Source organism: Hypanus sabinus, chromosome 2 (genome assembly GCF_030144855.1).
Source record: "Hypanus sabinus isolate sHypSab1 chromosome 2, sHypSab1.hap1, whole genome shotgun sequence".
NCBI classification, from domain to species: Eukaryota; Metazoa; Chordata; class Chondrichthyes; order Myliobatiformes; family Dasyatidae; genus Hypanus; species Hypanus sabinus.
Genome location: NC_082707.1, coordinates 200,463,086 through 200,482,998, shown reverse-complemented (window position 1 = coordinate 200,482,998; position 19,913 = coordinate 200,463,086). Strand labels below are relative to the sequence as shown.

General features: G+C 40.1%; 1 protein-coding gene across 1 annotated transcript in view; it reads right to left on the bottom strand.

Annotated features, from left to right (window-relative positions):
* Window positions 1–19,913, bottom strand: part of si:dkey-288a3.2 (protein phosphatase 1 regulatory subunit 37) — a 306,412-nt gene that overhangs the window by 181,870 nt on the left and 104,629 nt on the right. The window contains exons 7-9 of the mRNA XM_059988169.1: window positions 18,117–18,267; window positions 15,171–15,326; window positions 9,187–9,299 (exon numbers count right to left, since the gene is read on the bottom strand). Of these exons, the coding sequence (XP_059844152.1) occupies window positions 9,187–9,299; window positions 15,171–15,326; window positions 18,117–18,267 (420 nt within the window). The remainder of the gene's footprint in view (window positions 1–9,186; window positions 9,300–15,170; window positions 15,327–18,116; window positions 18,268–19,913) is intronic.

Sequence of the window (19,913 nt, the reverse complement as noted above, 5' to 3'; positions counted from 1 at the left end):
AGCAAGACTGAGACCACTTATTCACTTTGCATTACAAGAGACTTTGCTTTATTTGTTCTAACTTTCTTTTTTACAAAAATAAATTTATGTTTAATGTATGTTTTTCTTGTGAATGTTGCCTACCTCATGCTCTGCACCCAGATGCTGCCACAAGTAAGTTTTTAATTTCACCACACTGACGTATACTCGACTTTGAAATCTTTGTGTGATTCAACATCACTTTGCTTTATAATGCTGCATAAAAGGTATTTTATAAATAGAATGGAATGTGATGAACTGTGTCAAAGCAGTGATAAGGTACAAAATACTTAAGGGATGTGACAGGGTACATGAGGAGATGATGTTTCTCATGGCTGAGGTACACAAACAAAGCTTCACAGTCTTAAAATAAGAAGAATTTCTTCTCACCTCTACCATTCAGGATAGAGATGAGAAGATATTTTTTCATGCAGAGAACAATGTACCTTTGAAATTTTCTACCCACGAAGAGTTATAGTCAGCTACTGAGTATATCTGTGAAAGAGGTTATTAGGGCATTAAAATAGAACAGAGAAGTACAGACCCTTTGGCCCACAATGCTGAACCAATTTTTTATCCTACTCCAAGATCATTCTAACCTTCCTTCCAACATAGCCTCCATGTTTTCATCATCCCTGTGCCTATCTCTAAAGTATTTTAAATGTCACCTATGTATTTTCCTCCACCACCACCCATGGCAGTGTGTTCCATGCACTTACCACCTTCTTGTAAAGAACCTACCTCTGGCATTCCCCACCCCTATATTTTCCTCCAATCACCTTAAATTCATTTTAGCCATTGCCACTCTGGAAAAGAGTTGCCGGCTGTTCAATGCCTCTTATCATCTTTTACACTCCTGTCACTTCACTTTTATATTCCGTTGCTCCAAAGGGAAAAGCTCACTCAACTTTTCCTCAGAAACCCTGCTTTCCAATCCAGGCAGAAGTGAGGTTAGGATAGGAAAGGGACTCTGAGATAAAAGATTAGCCATTGGAAAGGAGGAGTAGGCACAATGTTTTTCTATCAACCTTGTGCGTAATTGAGAGTCTCTTAAACATCCCTAATTTATCTGCCTCTATGACCACTCCCAACAGAACATTCCATGTACCCACTAATGTAGAAAACCTACCTCTGATATCACCCCCATGCTTTTTTCCAATCACTTTAAATTAACACCCCCTTACTGCCCTGGGAAAACATCTTTGGCTCTCCAATCCATTGATGCCTCTTATCAGTTTGTACATCGCTATCAAGTCACCTCTCATCCTATTATGCTCCCAAGAGAAAAAAGGTCTAGCTCGCTCAACCTTTCCTCATAAAAAATGCTCTCTAATCCAGGCAACAGCCTGGTAAATCTCGACTGCTTTGACTTTGACTTTTGACTAAAGCTTCTACATCCTTCCCATAATGAGACTACCAGAATTAAACACAATAGCCCAAGTGTGGTCTAGCCAGGGTTTTATAGAGCTGGAATGTTACCTCACGGCTCTTGAACTCAAACGCTTGAACATGTTTCCTGTTCTAAACAGACAGGAAAGGAATGATTGGAGAGAATGATCAAAGCTGACAGCAGAACTCAATATTGACTTTTTTTCCCTCTCTATAGATCATGGGTTCCCAACCTTTTTAATGCCATGAACCCCTACCATTAACCGAGGGGTCCATGGACCATGGCTGGAAATCCCTGCTGTAGATGGTGCCTAACCTGCTGAACATTTCTACATCTTTTACTTACTGTTACTAACGGTATCAGTCTAAAACTAAAACCACCTGAGACAAAGAGAAGTCCAAATCAATATAAACGATTCCACATTCTTTAAAAGGAACAGCTTCTATGTAGTCAATGATAAATTCTTGTTCATTACTTTAAGGGTATTGCCCCAAGAATCTGCTCTGTAAACCCAAAATGATCAAAATAGATCTCTGCACTATTTTGCTCTGTGATTTATTCTCCTGCTGCTGGACAGTAAAATGGACAATTACAGCTTTATTCTGAATTCCAGAAAAGAATAATATTATACCAACCAAAAACAAAACTTGTTAATTTACAGATGAAGAAATCTCTGATATAAAATCATTGTGTGAACCACTTCGACTCATTGACAATCTGGTTTGAAGTACTCTGTTAACGCAACTATTTCAGCACCAAAGCATAGTGGTCAGCACAAAGCATTACAGTGCCAGTGAATACTAATCAATTCCTTCCACTGCCTGTACGGAGTTTGTACAACTCTCCCTGTGACTGTGTGGGTTTCCTCCGGATTCTCCAATTTCCTTCCACTGTCCAAAAGCGTACAGTTAGGGTTAGTGAGTTGTGAGCATGCTATGCTGCCGCTGGAAACGTGGCAACACTTGTGCACTGGACAGCACAATCCTTGCTGATTGATTTGAAGCAATTGATGCATTTCATCATATATTTCAATGTTTTGATGTAAGTGTGATAAATAAAGCTAACCTTTCTTCACCTTTTCTCCCTTCTTTTTTTAACATGTACTCAGGTGTAAGGATCTTATAATTTCTCATTGTCTTTTGACTTTATCTGACTTTTGCCTTTATTACCTATTAATCTCGGTTCATGTTTCTAAATTTCATACATGTAGGCGAGATATTAAAGTTGATATCACTCTCAGCTGCACACAGAGAGGTGAACAGGTTGGGGCGTGTCCTTTCAACCCCCATTAAAAATGAAGAAACATTATTAGAAGGAAAAAAATTATATGAAATAAATAGATTCTTGCTTTAAAAAGGATTCTTTAATAATACGAAGAACCTTGTCTGGTTTTTGCACTGGAAGCAGGAGGCCTAACTGTTTATAAGGATAATAAATACCTTAGTAACACTTTACAAGTGTCATCGTTTGAACTCAATTGACACTTCAAGCTAATTACAATAATCACAGCTTTAAGAATGTCTGCTTATCTCTCCTAATCACATAGTACAAGGTTGGCCTTTGACGCTTTTATATGAGGCATGTATTATTTAATCAAAATCTTCACAGGGAAATGGCACCCGTACGGAAGAGGGCTGCTCTTATTTTGTGTTTCTATGTGCAAGCCTTGCAATTTAATGTTAAAAAAAATCAGCCCTGGGTCTTTAATCTGTCTCCCTTCTACCTTATGTATTGTCAGATTACATGGTCGTTTTTACCTTATCAATGAATATTTTTAGCTGGAGAGCGGATACTGTCAGAGATTCTACATGACTGTCGAGGCACAGCAGGGGGTTCTTCCAATATATCGTTGATGAGCTACTTTCTGGCAGTGGCGATATCACCCAAATTACAGTACTTAGCGTTTAATTGCATGAGGTCAGAACCAGAGGCTTTTTGTCGCAGACAAGCAGGTTGTGTGATTAATCAATCAGGCTGGAACAAATGGGGAGATCAAACTAGTATCTAAAATCCACAGAACTGGCACCAGTGTATTGACATTTGTCAAATTATTCAAAAAGGAAATTCAAAGAATTTAGTGTAAGATATTCAAAGATTGAACACATTGTCATTTAATTGTACTTTATTGCTCCTAAATTTGATGCTACTGTAGTTCGATTTGAAGCGGAAGAGTATTGAAATGTTCTACGATGAATTTAACTAGCAGGCAGCCAAGAGTGATAAAACAGAATAGAGGGATCTTCAATTAAGACTGGAGAAATTCACAAAGTGACGAATAAAGCTCACCATTTTCTGTAATTAAGCAGAAGTACGAGGAAAGCAGCCTTAGTCTTTTCAGAGAATTTGGAGTGTATTAATAAAAGAAATGAAGACAGATTGTGTGGACCCTTGTTTCAGTTACTTTACTCAATTTCCTACCCAAAGGCTGCTGTCAAAATAATGGTGATGCTGATAGCCCTGACTGTTACTTAGTGTGCAGATGGAACAGCAGTTTCAGGCGGAGAATAAACCTGGACACTGAAAATTTGCTCTGCAAGCTGCAATGCCCCTTCTGCTACAATGCATTGAGTGACATTAGGATCCTATGCTTGTGCTACTGATACAGTTACTCACCAGAGAAAGTTAAGTCAAATGAAGTCACTTCAAGTGTAAATTCCCTTTTAACAACATAATAAGTATTAATTATTCCCAATCAACCTTGCTGCACTGAAAATTAACCATTACAATTGTAGTGTCTCATTTCTTAAGGTTTTATATTTTTGTTGAAGAGTAAAATAAAATTAAAACTTTATAAAAAGCATTCTATTTCTCTTTATTTTCTTCTCTCTTTCTATCCAGTGTTCTACTTTTGCGCCCAATGTGACATTAAACTCACACAAAATGCCGGAGGAATTGCCGGAGTTGCACCAGATGGCCATAGTAGCAGATGCCGGAGGTAGCATTGGATGGCCGTGGACATGTACTTAATGGAGTTCAGAAGAATGAAGGGTGACCTCATTGACACCTACTGAATGTTGAAAAGCTTCAACAGAGTGGTTATGGATGGTGGGGGATCCTATGGTGGGGGAGTCTAAGACCAGTGGACACAGCCTCAGACTAGAGGGACTTTTAGAAGTAAAAGACAAAGTCAAACAGAAATGCGGAGGCATTTCTTTAGCCAAAGAGTGGCGAATTTGTGGAATTTGTTGCCATAGGCGGCTGTGGAGGCCAAGATATGGGTATATTTAGAGAAAAGATTAATAGATTTTTGATTAGTCAGGGCATGAAGGAATACAGGGAGAAGGCAGGAGACTGAGACTGTGAGGGAAAATGGATTAGCTAAGATGAAATGGCAAAGCTGATGATGAGCCAAATGGCCTAATTCTGCTCCTATATCTTACGGTCTTATGGTCATTTATGGAGAGGAAATAAGCTTTTGACATTTCAGGCAAACCCTTTATCAGGACTCTATGGAGAGGAATATGTCTCTCCAGTATCTGCAGAATTTTTTTTTTTGTTTATGAGATTAAACTTACCCACAGTCTGTGCACTCTTCATATCACTATCTTTCAATCTGCTCGGTTAATGAGATCATGGCTGGTCAGTGAATGTGGATGTCCAGAGACCACCAGTATTTCCCTTATACACAACCGAGACAAAGAGCTTGCATTATCAGCAACTTGCCACATTAAGTATCTCAGAAGGTTAAACCGACCAAGGCAAGAGTGCAGAAGTGTAGCAATTACTGATAACCTTGTCACAATGATGACCAATCAGAAAGAAATTTACTAATTGGGATATTGCAGTGACAAAGGTTGGGAATCAAAAGAAGACAAGAAAATAGAAGCAGTAGACCTCTCACCCTCTCAAACCTGCCCCACATTCAGTGTGATCATGGCTGATCTATGCTGGCTCCAACTCCTCTTTTTTATTAGAGATACTATGTTAAACGAACTTGTCCAGCCCAACAAGCCTCACTGCCCAGTAACCCACCTATTTAACACTAGCCCAATCACAGCACAATTTACAATGACCAATTCACCTACTAAATGGTAAGCCTTTAGACTGTGAAGGGAGACCGCAGCACCTGGAGGAAACCCACGTGCTCACAAGAAGAATGCACAAACTTTCTTACAGAGGACACCAGAATTGAACTCCAATGTGCCGAGGTGTAAAAGCGTTGCACTAACTACTACACTACCTTGGCTCTTCCATGCCAAATCCCCATAAACCTCAATTCCTCAAACTTTCAAATATTTATCGATCTCCACCTCAAATACAACACCATCACTCTTGGAGGCAGAGAATTCCACAAATTTACTAACCTCTGAGAGAAGAAATGTTGACATACTTCTCAGTTTTAAATGATCACCACCGTAATCTGGAGCTAGATCACAGGAGTCAAACCATCTTTCTTGTCAAAACCTCTCAGGGACTTAAATGTCTGAATAAGGTTATAGCTCAGTCTTCTAAAGTTCATGGAATTCAGGTTCAATTTGCCGACTGGTTTTGACAGGACAACCCTCTCATCTGAGCAACTAGCCTGGTGAATCTCCTCCAATCCATCGAGGGAGCCTGGATGCATCAGATCCCTGGTTTCACAGAGGTCAGAAATCGGTATTCTCAGAGTGATACTTGAACCAGAAGCAGGTTTAATATCACTGGCAATGCACGCACAAAATACCGGAGTAACTCAGCAGGCCGGGCAACATTGATGAAAAAGAATAAGCAGCCAATGTTTTGGGCCAAGACCCTTCATCAGAACTGGAAAGGAAGAGGAGAAGGCAAAGTAAATAGGCGGGAAGGAGAGAGGTGGAAAAAGTACAAGGAGGCAGGTGATAGGCGAAACGTGGAAAGGGGGAGGGATAAAGTAAAGAGCTGGGAAGTTGATCGGTGAAAGAGATAAAGGGCTGGAGAAGGGGGAATCTAATCGGAGAGGACAGAAGAACATGGAAGATAGGGAAGGATTCGAGCACCAGAGGGAGTTAATGAGCAGATAAGGAGATAGATTGAGAGAGGGAAATAGGAATGGAGAATGGTGAAATGGTGAAATTAATGTTGATGCCATCAGGTTGGAAGCTACCCAGATGGAATATAACATGTTGCTCCTCCAACCTGAGTGTGGCCTCCCGTGGACTGACATGTCAGAATGTGAGCGGAAAGAGGAATTGAAATGGATGGGCTCTGAGAGATCCCGCTCTGCATGGCATATGGAGCGAATGTTCTTGGCACAGCAGTTTCCCGACTACATCAGTCTCACCAATATACAGAAGGCCACACCAGGAGCACCAGATACAGCAGATGACCCCAAAGGAATCGCAGACGAATTGTCAACTCAGCTGGTTGGACTGTTTGGGGTCCTGAATGGAAACGAGAGAGGAGGTTAGGAACAGGTGTGGCACTGTTCTGCTTGCAAGGATTCTCCAGCCATTTATTACTTTCGCACATAAACTTCCCAGCTCCTTACTTTATCTCCTCCCCCTCTCCGGATTTCACCTATCACCTGCTACCTTGTAATTCTTCCACCCCTTCCCTCACCTTCTTAATCTGACTCTCCCCTTCTTTTCCAGTCTTGATGGAGGGTTTTGGTCCAAAATGTTGACTGTTTACTCTTTATCATAGATGCTGCCTGACATGTTGAATTCCTCCAGTGTTTTGTGTGTGTTGCTCTGGATTTCCAGCATCTGCAGAATCTATTGTGTTTCCCCTTTATTCAGTTCCATTGTCTCACTGCTATCTACTGTTCCTAAAACATTTGCATTTAAACTCTTCTCTTAATCTATAGATTTTGTAATGGATTTGCTCTCCTCTGTGATGTAGCTCACCCTCTCCTAGCTCCTGGCTTCCGCTTCTCTCAGTCTAAGCTCTTAAATAATTATCCACACCTCTACATCTGCCAGCATTTTCTACTGCCCTGAGTGAGACATCTCCATATTCCTTTGTGTCACATTTTCCACTTCTGAAATGTTCTCATAAAACTGCCTGTGCATTATCAGCATTGATCAGTTAAATTAATCCTTCTCCCAATCTGAACACCTGAATCCCTTCCCATTTTTCCTAATTATTATATTCCACTACTGTATATGACCATAAGACATAGGAGCAGAATTAGGCCATTCAGCCCATCGAGTCTGCTCCACTATTGCATCATGGTTGATTTATTATCCCTCTCAACCCCATTCTCCTGCCTTCTCCACCCCCCACCCCCACCAACCTTTGTCACCTTTTCTAATGAAAAACCTATCAAATTCTGCTTTAAATATACCAAATGACCTGGCCTCCACAGCTATCTGTGGCAATGAATTCCGCAGAATCGCCATCCTTTGTCTAAAGACGTCCCTCTTCATCTTTATTCTAAAGGAATGTCCTTCAATTCTGAGGCTGTGCCCTCTGGACATAGACTCCCCCACCACATGAAACATCCTCTCCATGCCCATTCAATATTTGATAGGTTTCAATGAGATTCCCCTTCATTCTTCTAAACCTCAGTGAGTTCAGACCCAGAACAAACAAACGCTCCTCGTATATTAACCCTTTTGTTCGCTGGATCATTCTCGTAAACCGACACTGCACCCTTTCCAATGCCAGCGTATCTTTGTTTACTCTCCTCTCCTGTCAGATTCCTTCTTCTTCAGCCCTTTACCTTTTCCACCCATCTGGCTTTACCTATCACCTTCTAGCTACCCTCATTCGTCACCCCCTACCTTGTTATTCTGGCATTTTGTCCTTCCTTTCCAGTCCTAAAGAAGGGTCTCAGCCCAAAGCATCGACTGTTTATTCATTTCCATAAGTGCTACCGACCTGCTGAGATCCTCCAGCGTTTCGTGTGCATCACTCTGGATTTTCAGCATCTGCAGAATCTTTTGCGTTTACTGTTACTTATTTATTTACTCCCATTTAGTGATACAGTACAGAACATCCCAACGAGTCGCATTGCCCTAGCCTAATCACAGGACAATTCACAATGACCTACTAACTGTTATATTTTTGGACTGTGGGAGGAAACAAGAGCATGCAGGGGAAACACACAGTTTCACGGGGAGAAGTTACAAACTCCTTAGAGAAGCTGTGGAACTGAACTCTGAACTCTGGAATGCCCCGCGCTTCAGTGCCATGCTATCCACTACGTATCTATTTGTTTAAAAAAGTTGCAGGGTTATAGGGAAAGCTCAAGAAAATAAAACTGATTGCATTGCTTCACAAAGACCAACCACAGGCACAAATGGGACAAGTGCAGAGATTATATAATCCTATTTTATTGTTAACATTAGTGACTCAGCATGCAGGATGAAGAGCATGGGAGATGAGTCATTCAGAGCATAAGCATTGGCATAGATTTGTGAGATGACATAGATAATTATACAATTTTGTTCCATAAATTCATGATAAAGCAAGCAGCAACCATTGGCTTCACTTCTTCACTGTTCACAGCTTCCTTTTCAGAAAGTCAATCATATCTCATTTATCAAGCAAAACAAAAAAATACAATAGAATGGGCAGCACGGTAACATAGTAGTTAGCACAATGCCTTACAGTACCAAGGACCTAGGTTCAATTCCCAGGCTGGAAGGGCCTACTCCACACTATATGTCAATAAAAAGATTTTAAACATATTCACAAGGATGAGACACAAAAATAATCAGAGATATGAATGCCATTGCATTCGGTTTCACATTGCTTCGAGATTTAAACTCAGAGTTCAAACTTTTGCCACTTTGAACTCCTTAGTCAATAAGCATTCCTACAATATATGATCTATAACTGCAATATTATTGCTTTTGTTGACTCTGTTAACTTACTAGAATGGCAGCTAAGTGAGTCATTCCTTTGTGAGTCAGTTTGTTGTTCCAAAGAATAAGTTTTTTCAGTCCTTGCTTCTGTCCTTTAAGACCTTCACAGATGTCCTCCAGTCCTAGAAACAGATTTGACTTATTAACCTTTGTTAACTTTGCTCACAACTTTATGTACTTTTCAATCTTGTATGTCATGGTCCGATCCATTACTGACAGCATATGCAATACAGGCAAGGATGTACAAGAGCTTCTAAGTTTTAGGAACAGCTTCTTCCCATCTGGCATCAGATTTCTGAACAGGTCAATGAACACTGCTTCAGTATTTTGCTCTTTTTTTTGCACTGCTTACTTGCATATATAGTCTTTACTGTAACTTATAGTAATGCACACAAAATATTGGAGGAACTCAGCAGGTCTGGCATTGTCTATGAAGAGGAATAATGAGCCAACATTTTGGGTGAGACCTTACATCAGGACACTAATGAAGGGTCTTGGCCTGAAACATCCGCTTTTTATTCTTGCTCACAGGTGCTGCTGGAACGGCTGAGGTCGCTTAGCATTTTATCTGTGTTGTTCTGGATTTCCAATGTCTGGAGAATCTCTTGTATTTGAACTTATTGGTAACTTTTTATGTATTGCACTGTATTGTAGATGCAAGATGAAAAAATCACAATATAGAGCATTGTATGTCAGTGATAATAAACCTGATTCTTAGGTAAATGCTGTCACTGGAAATTCAGAAGGATTTATTTGTTATTAACTGGCCTGCAGAGTGTTGGACAGCTCTCTCTTCATGGCATAGTTTGCCCCAATGATTTGAAACATTTGCTCATTTACACTTATCCTATATACAGTGGACTCCAGTTGATTGGGCCATCAGTTAATCAGGGCAGCCACTTAATTGCGACAATTCTTAAAGAACAAAAACTAAACAAGAAAATAGCTGGGATTCCCTTTGTTTATTTGGGACATTATGCCACTTTATTGGGACAGCATTCTGTTTCTGAACGGTTTCAAATTTGTGACAATCATGTGCATTTGCGTGGCTGTTGGACACTACACCATGCTTATAGTGAGCAGTTATTAAATAGTGTTGTATGTGCTTCTGTTCTCCATTTGGGCTGATGAACTCTGATTCAAAAAAACAGCCATTTTTGATAATTTTATGATTATATTTTGAACTTAAAAAATTTGAAACCCTTGCCAAAATGCCTCAAAAAGATTTGACACTTGCCGAAAAAATTACAATTGGCATCGATGCCGATATTGTTCATTAACAGTTAATCAAAAGAACACAGCAGTACACTGGATGAATTCCTCTGTGTTCTAATTTACACTCTATTTCATATAAATTCAGAATTTATTGCTCAGTTAAACAGTAGTTTGTCTTTTTTAATACTATTTTTAACTGTTTTATATTTTCTAACTATTTCCATGAAACTTTGACTGATAGTGGAAGCCACTTAATTGGGCCAAAATGTACTTGTCACAGTGTGTCCCAATTAACTGGAATCTACTGTTTTAGTGCCACACATTCAGCTTAATTGATCCAAGTTTCAGTTTAGAGATTAGGAAGACCAGAACTAGATTATACAGTTTAATATGAGGCTCAGGATTTGGTGTAGGAGAGAGGGCATAATATTTTGGATCATTGGGCTCTCTTCCAGGGAAGGTGGGACCTGTACAGAAATAATGGTTTGCACCTGAACTGGAGGGGTCTAATATCCTAGCAAGAATGTTTGTTAATGCTTCATGGTGGAGTTTAAACTAGAGTTGCAGGAGGATGGGAACCAGAGTGCCAGAACAGTTAGTGGAGAATTTGTGGAGGCAGATGTAGTTAAGACTTCAGACAAAGTTAGGAATCGAAAGGTTGAGCATGGTGTCCTGAGCTTTAAATGCAAGAAGTATCATAGGAAAGGCAGATGATAGTGCTGAAGATGAGGTTTACAAACAGAGGCAATGTGCAGTGAAGAGAGGCTGTTGATAAGGCAAAATTGCAATCAACAAGTTGAGTTGCAATTTAAAAGGCGGACACAACCATAAAGGGTGAATACATAACTGAAGGTGTTATATTTGAATGAGCACAGTATATGGAATAAGGTAGATGAACTTGCAGCACGGATGCAGATTGGCCAGTATGCTGCTGTAGGCATTGTTGAAAGAAGATTTTTGCTGGGAGCGTAAAGTTCAAGGATACACATTGTGTCAAAAGGACAGGTACGAAGGCAAAGGGGGTGGTTTTGCTCTGTTGGTAAAAAATGAAATCAATTTATTAGAAAGAGGTTACATAGGGTCAGAAGATGTTGAATCTTTGTAGATAGAGTTAAGGAACTGCAAGAGTTAAAAGACCCTGATGGGAGTTGTATACAGACCGCAAACAGTAGTAACAGTTTGGCCTACAAGTTACAATGGGAGATAGAAAATGCATGCCAAATGGGCCATGTTACGAAGTCATGGGAGGTTTCAAAACCTGATCAAAAGATCAGGTTGATGCTGGATTCCAGGAGGGGGAGTTTCTAGCATGTCTATGAGATGGCTTTTTAAAGCAGCTCATGGTTGATCAGCTATTCTGGATAGGGTGTTGTGCAATGAACCAGAATTGATTAGAGACCTCAAGGTAAAAGAACCCTTAGCAGTAAGTGATCATATGATTGAATGAACCCTGAAACTTGATGAGAAGCTAAACTCAGATGTAATGGTATTACAGTGGAGTAAAGGAATAAAGGAGAGAGCAGTTGGCCAGAATTCTTTGGAAAAATACACTGGCAGGAATGACGGTGGAGCTACAAAGGCTGGAATTTCTGGAAGCAATTCAGAAGGCACAGGTTATATGCATCCCAAAGGGGAAGAAGTATTCTAAAGGAAAGATGACACAACCATAGCTAACAAGAGAAATAAAAGCCAACATAAAAGCCAAAGAGGGGGCAAAAAATAGACCAAAAACTAGTAGAAAGTTAGAGGATTGGGAAGCTTTTAAAAAACAGCATAAGGCAATTAAAGAAGTTATTAAGAAGGTAAAGATGGAATATGAAAGTAAGCTAGCCAATAATATTAAAAGAGGATTCCAGAAGTTTCTTCAGAAACAAAAAGTGTAAATGAGAGGCGAGAGTTGATATTAGACTGCTGGAAACCGATGCTGGAGAGGAAGTAATGGGGGAGAAGGAAATGACTGATGAACAGAATTTTGCATCAGTCTTCACTGTGGAATATACAAGTTGTATTGTGGAAATTCCAGATGTCAGAGGTCATGAAGTGTGTGAATTTACCATAACTAGAGAGAAGGGTGTTGAGAAAATGAAAGGTCTGAAAGTAGATAAATCACTTGGACCAGATGGTGTACACCTCAGGGTTCTGAAAGATCACTAGATTCCGGAATGGTTCCAAAGGACTGGAAAACTGCAAATGTCTCTTCACTCTTCAGGAAGAGAGAGAGGCAGAAGAAAGGAAACTGTAGGCCAGTTAGTCTGACCTCTGTGGTCGGAAAGATATTGGATTCGACTGTCAAGGATGAGGTCTCAGGGTACTTGAAGCTGCATGATATAATAGGCCGTAGTCAGCATGGTTTCCTCAAATGAAAATCTTGCCTGACAAATCTGTTGGAATTCTTTGAAGAATAACAAGCAGGATAAACAAAGGAGAATTGGTTGATGTTGTGTACTTGGATTTTCAGAAGACCTTTGACAAGGTGCCACACATGAGGATGCTTAACAAGCTACGACCCCGTGGTATTACAGGAAAGATCCTAGCATGGATAAAGTAGTGCGTGATTGGCAGAATGCGAAGAGTGGGAGAACAGAGAGGCTTTTCTGATTTGCTGCTGTTGATTTGAGGTGTTCCATCAGGGTTTGTGTTGTGACTGATTCTTTTTACGTTATATATCAATTATTTGGATGATGGAATTAATGGCTTTATTGCAAAGTTTGCAGACAATATGAAGACAGCTGAAAGGGCAGGTAGTTTTGTCGAAGTAGAAAGGCTACAAAAGGACTTAGACAGATTAGAGAATGGGCAAGGAAATGGCAGATGGAATACAGTGTCAGGAAGTGTATGGTCATGCACTTTGGTAGAAGAACATAGTCTATTTTCTAACTGGAGAGAAAATACAAAAAGATGAACTCAAAAGGGCTTGGGAGTACTTGTGCAGGATTCCCTATAAGTTAACTTGCAGGTTGAGCCTGTGGTAAGGAAGGCAAGTACAATGTTAGCATTCATTTCAAGAGGACTAGAGTATAAAAGCAAAGATGTAAAGTTGAGACTTTATAAAGCACCGCTGAAGCCTCACTGGAGTATTGTGAACAGTTTTTGGCCCCTAATCTTGGAACGGATGTGCTGGAACTGAAGAGGGTTCAAAGAAGGTTCATGAAAATGATTACAGGATCGAATGTCTTATCATATGAAGGAATTGTGATTGTTCTGGCCCTGTATTCACTGGAACTCAGAAGAATGAGGGGTGACCTCATTGAAACCTATCAAATGGTGAAAGGTCCTGATAGAGTGGATGTGGATTAGATGTTTCCTGTGGTGGGAGAGTCTAAGACCAGAGGACACAATCTCAAAATAGAGGAGTGTCTTTTTAGAACGAACATGAGGAGAAATTTATTTAGCCAGAAAGTGGTGATTCTGTGGAATTCTTTGCCACAGGCAGCTATGGAGGCCAAGGCTTTATGCTTATTTAAGGTAGAGGTTGACAGATTCCTGATAGCTCAGGACATGAGGGGATATGGGGAGATGGCAGGCAATTGGGGCCAAGAGGAAAATTAGATCAGCCATGATGAAATGGTGGAGCAGATTCAATAGGCTAATTCAGCTCCTGTATCTTGTGGTCTTATATGTGATCTTCATGCTCATATGTAGAAAACTGCTACAAAGATTCAGCAGAATTTCAAATATAAAGCTCTGTAGGTACATATTGCTCCCTGGAGCTTAACACAAGCTCATTAACTAATGTGCCATAAACAATACCCATCAGAGTTGCAACACACTGGAAAACATGGAACCAGACACAGCATTAATGTACTAAGCGATTGAAGGCACCAAGTTTCCCTCTTGACTCAGCAGCAGAATTTTCTTCGCTGACTCAGAGAGTTTAAGAACAACTCTACCAATTTCAAAGTAAATTTATTATCAAAATACATATATGCCACCTTATACTATTCTGAGATTTACTTTCTTACAGGCATACTTAAGTCCACAGAATAATAATCACACCAACCTGGGTGTGCAACCAGTGTGCAAAAGACAACAAACTGTATAAATACAAAAATAAATAATAATAATAATAATAATAATAATAATAATAATAATAATAATAATAATAATAATAATAATAATAATAATAATAATAATAATAATAACAACAACAACAATAAGTAAATAAGCAATAAATATCAAAAACATGAGATGAGGAGTCCTAGAAAGTGAGTCCATAGGTTGGGGAATATTTCAATGATGGTGTAAGTGAAGTTGAGTGATGTCATCTCCTTTGGTTCAAGTGACTGATGGCTGAGGGGTAATAACTGTTTCTGAACCTGATGGTGTGAGTCCTGGGGCTCCTCTATCTCTTTCCTGATGGCAGCAACAACAAATGAGCATGTCCTGGGTAGTGGGGGTCCTCACTGATGTGTGCTGCTTTCCTGTAGATGTGCCCAATGGTGGGGAAGGCTTTACCCGTGATGGACTGTGCTGTATCCATGACTTTTGGTTGGATTTTACAAACGTTTGTATGTTGGTATTACCATTTGAGCAGGTAATGTAGGTTGGCACTTAAATGCATCACTGAGGGAGATGCACAGGGTGTGCATCTTGATGAGTCATTGTAATATTTGTAATCAGCCTATGATCTGCAGTTGTGCTGTCACTGTCACAACACTGAATTGGACAAAGATAGGTACAACAGATAGCAGTCACATGATGGCCCAAGAGCCTGTTTCTGTGCTACAAGTCTCTATGAATTGTTTTGGCTTATCTGAAAAAGCATGACAGGTATTTACCTGTGTTGAAGATACAGTTGTTTTTAAGGTCTAATAATTGTATGGTACAATTCACCTGCAACAGATCTCGCAGGTGCATCGAGTCTTGATCACTGCTCAGGTTGTTGTCCGCCAAGTAAAGTTCCTGAAGCACTTGGTTCATCTTCAAGGCACACACTGAGGGAAGTCACATGGAAAACAACAGATTCAGTTGCACCAAGTGCAAACGCAATCCCAATAAGACTATCACACAACAAAGCGCCGGAGGAATTCAGCGGGTCAGGCTGCATCTACGGAAGTGAATAAGCAGTTGACGTTTTGGGCCACGACCCAACTCTCCTGACGAAGGGTCTCAGCCCAAAATGTTGACAAGTCCTGATGAAGAGTCTTGGCCCTAAAGATTGACTATTCATTCATTTCCATAGATGCTGCCCTGCCTGACCTGCTGAGTTCCTCCAGCATCTTGTGTGTGTTGCTCTGGATTTCCAGCATCTACAAAATCTCCTGTGTTTATCAAAAAGACTATAGTCATTCTTGGAATCCAAGTAATGCAGCAACCAATTTGCAAACATCAAGCTCCAGGAAATGACAGCGTAATGCTAGTGAAACACAGAGCAAGATCAAGCATGGATCAACCAGTACCCATGTATGCTCTGTAGCTGTACTCATTTTTTATAGTTAATCTGCTCCCTAAGACCTCAAAGCTTGGGTTTTATAATTTTCCTGCAGGTGAAGTTGGGTATGAACGATATCTAGTCTTCCAGAAAATGGAGCCCAAGGCCCTGTTTCCAGCAACACCCTGATGGCCTTGAAGAGCAGAGAATTTTAAAAATGGTCAATAATGATTTAAATTATGAAATGTATAAATTATTTTAAAACAGTAAACATACTATGAATTTAAACTAAATACTTACATGGAGTTATCTTTGAAATCAAGTTCAAGTTTATTGTCATTCAGCCACACACATGTAAACCAATAAAGGAAACAGATGTTCCTCTAGGCCAAGGTGCATAACACAGTACAAATAACTCAAACACAACACATAAAGTAATATTACCACAAATAATAAGGTGTATTAACATCACAAGTTAAAAAATAAATGCCATAATGCTACTGGTGTTTCATATGTGGTGAGAACTGGGTTCTGGAAGAGAGTTTAGTTGTCTTATTGCTGGGGGGAAGAAGCTGTTTCCAGTCATAAAAGACCTTGGCTTAATGCTATGGTAACTCCAGCCTGATGGTAGAGGGTCAAACAGGTTGTTGGACAGATGAGAGGGATCAATGCTCAGGACACTGTGTACGCAGTTAACTATCTCAGAAGTGTGGAAGAGAGACCCCGATGAAGATGAGGGAGCCCAATCAAATAAATGGAGCTGTTTAGTGCACCAGCATTGGCTGATGTACAGAATTGGGGCCAGGTGGAAAGTGCATTTAGACTCTTTGCTCAGGGAGTTGCAGAACACCACTTTATCCAACACATCCCCAGCCTTCTGTACTGGACTGTAGTATGCTAGCACTGAAGCCTATAAGGCACTGCAGCAGGTTGGTGATCTATCTGCATGGTTCAGTCCTGTCCACTCTTGTGATGTTAGTTGAGAGATCAAAATTGGTTAAGACACCCAGGATATCTCTCTCGAACTTCCTTGACATATGACAGTGGTATTGTTGATGGCCAGCTGGGAAGTCAAACGGTGTCTTCAGATTCAGATACCTCGTCTGAAAGATGTCACCTCCGACAATGTAACCCACCCTCTTGCTATCCCAAAGGATCAGCTGTGCCCTTGAATAGACAAACCTTGCAAGTGAGGAGGGAAAGTGACAAACTGACCCTTGGCTGGCAATGAATTTTAGTTCATTGCGTAATATAGTCACATACTACTTCTTTGTGCATAATTTGAATGAAGTTATTAACCAAAAGGATAACAATTGCAGTAAAATACCACAATAATTTTTACATGCCCGCACTAAATAGTGCAGTGCTGACGTTAATTATATTCCTTAATGTTCTACTTACTCCTTACATCTTACAAAGCCATTTGTTTTTATGATTTGATTTGGAATTCAAAGAGATTGATTTTTTATGATAAAAATGCAAGAAGATAATCTTAACCATGCAGCTTTGATTTATATCCCTATATCTATGATGTATCGTCCCATCTCAGCATCCTACCCTGAGTCAGTCAATTTGGATTGGTTAGCTCAGTATTGATATCAGGAACTGGTACATCAAAGGTCTGTCTTGAGCATAATCTTCTATCTGACCAGAATCTCAAACCCATCCTTATGTGAACACATTTTTTTTAGAGTCATAGAGCACTACAGCTCAAACCAGGTCCTCAGCCCACCTTGTCTATACTGAACTGCTATTCTGCTGAGTCCCATCAACCTGCACCCAGACCATAGCCCTCCATCGCCATCCCATCCACGTACCTGTCCAAATTTCTCTTAAATTTTGGCAGAACAAAGGCATAGTGATTAGCACAATGCTTTACAGTACCAGTGACCGGTGTTCAATTCTTCCCCCACTGCCGGTAGGGAGTTTGTATGTTCTGCCATGACCGCATGAGTTTCCTCCAGGTGCTCTGGTTTCCTCCCACAGTCCAGAGACTGCATTAGGCTGATCTGCTCATTGTAAAATTGTCCTATGATTAGGCCAGCATTAAATTAGGGAATTGCTGGGGCAGCATGAAACAAGGAGCTACTCAGCACTGTATCTCAATAAATAAATAAACGAATAATAAAATTGAAGCCACATCAAACACTTCTTCTGGCAGCTCATTCCACCTTCTAAATGAATAAGTTCCCTCTCAGGTTCCCTTTAACTATTTCACCTTTCTCCTTTAACCTATGGCTTCTAGTTCTAGTTGCAACCAATCACAGCGGAAAAAGTCAACAGATCAAAATTTCCTTGATCTGATTGCAGTTTGATTACCCTGAAAGACACTCAGATTAAATGAAAATCTTACCTAACTGCATCAGTGAGCGGCCACTCAACCTGGCATTATCCAGTCGTAAGACCCTCAGATGATGGTTAGCTCTCAGTCCTCGTGCCAAACAGGAGGCTGTGTTGTCCATCAAAGGGATTCCAGATGCCTCAAACTCTTGCAAGCTGTTACTCTGAGGAAGTTAAAATAGTCATTTTGTTCCAGTTATCAAAATGGACTCAAAGTAGACTAAAATAAAGAGTAAACACAAGATACTCCGCAGATGCAGGAAATCCAGAGCAATGCACACAAAATGCTAGAGGAACTCAGCAGGTCAGGCAGCATCTATGAAAATGAATAAACAGTCGACCTTTCAGGCTGAGACTGTTTTAGGCCCAAAACATTGACTGTATATTCACTTCCATAGATGTTACTGACTTCTTAAGTTCCTCCGGCACTTAGTGTAAAATAAAGAGTGTTTAAGATGTTAATGCCAGCAGATGGATCTATCGAACTGGCACTATCAAGGAAATTCTTTTATCTGTTTTCAGAATAGTGGTATAATTGTAAGTATCTGCATTTATCGCAACAAATGATCTGGAGGAATCAGGGTTTTGACCTAAAATGTCAACAATTCCTTTATTTGTACAGATGCTGCTTGACCTGCAGGGTTCTTCAAGCAGATTGTTAGTTGCTCTAGATTCCAGCATCTGCCAACTCTAGTGCCAGCATTTATTACCTGTCCCTAATTATTCTTGAACTGAGTGATTTGCTATGTCACTCCACTGGACAGGTAGAGTAGGCCATGATGAAGTTGGTCTCAATTAGGGCTGAAAAATGGCAGACAAATGTGAGGTTTTGCACTTCGGTAGAACTGAGCAGGTTAGGTCATGCACTGTGAATGGCAGGGCACTGAGGAGTGTAGTAGAAGAAAGGGATCGGGGGATACAGATCTGTGGATACAATGTCCATATTTCATTGAAAGTGGCAATGGGAATACCCAGTTTAAATGGCTCGGCATGGACTAGATGTGTCGAAAGGCCCGTTTCTGTGCTGCACTGTCCTATGACTCCATTAGGTAAAATGACAGAGAAACACACACAGATTGCTGGAAGAACTCAGAGGGTCAGGCAGCATCTATGGAGAACAGCAATTGATTAATGCTTTAGGCCAAGACCCTTCATTGGTATGTCAAAACTAAAGATGACAGAACACTTCTTGCTAAAGATATTAATGAACCTGCTGAAGTTTGATAGTATGCTGGTGGTTTCAGATCCATCAACTGTAGTAAGAATTTTATTTCAGGTTTGTTTTAATTAGCTATATTTTAATGAACATCACTGTGGAATTCAGCCTTACATCTCCAGATCATCAGTCTTGGCCTCCGGAGTGCAAGGCTAACAGCACTTTTTTTATATCTGCCTCCTCAGCTAATGTACAAGTGGTTTCCCTGGGGACAATGACTTTCATTAAAAAGGTTAGTTTGAGTTAAGTTTTTACTTACTTTTCTGTACTTCATGTTATATTTATGTTTTTAATTAATATGCAGTAGTTTAATGCATTTCTTAACTAAATGTATTATTTATGTTTTACAATTATCTTTTAAACAATTAACACCTTTTAATTATTTAAATCCACGGAGACTATTTTTAAATGGTTCCAAATATCAGACGCAACACACACAAAATTCTGGAGGAACTTAACAGGTCGGGCAGCATCTATGGAAATGAATAAACAGTTGACGTTTCAGGCTGAGACCCTTCATCAGGACTGCCTGTTGCATAGATGCTGCCCAACCAGCAGAGTTCCTCCAGCATTTTGTTTGCTTGGCTCTGGATT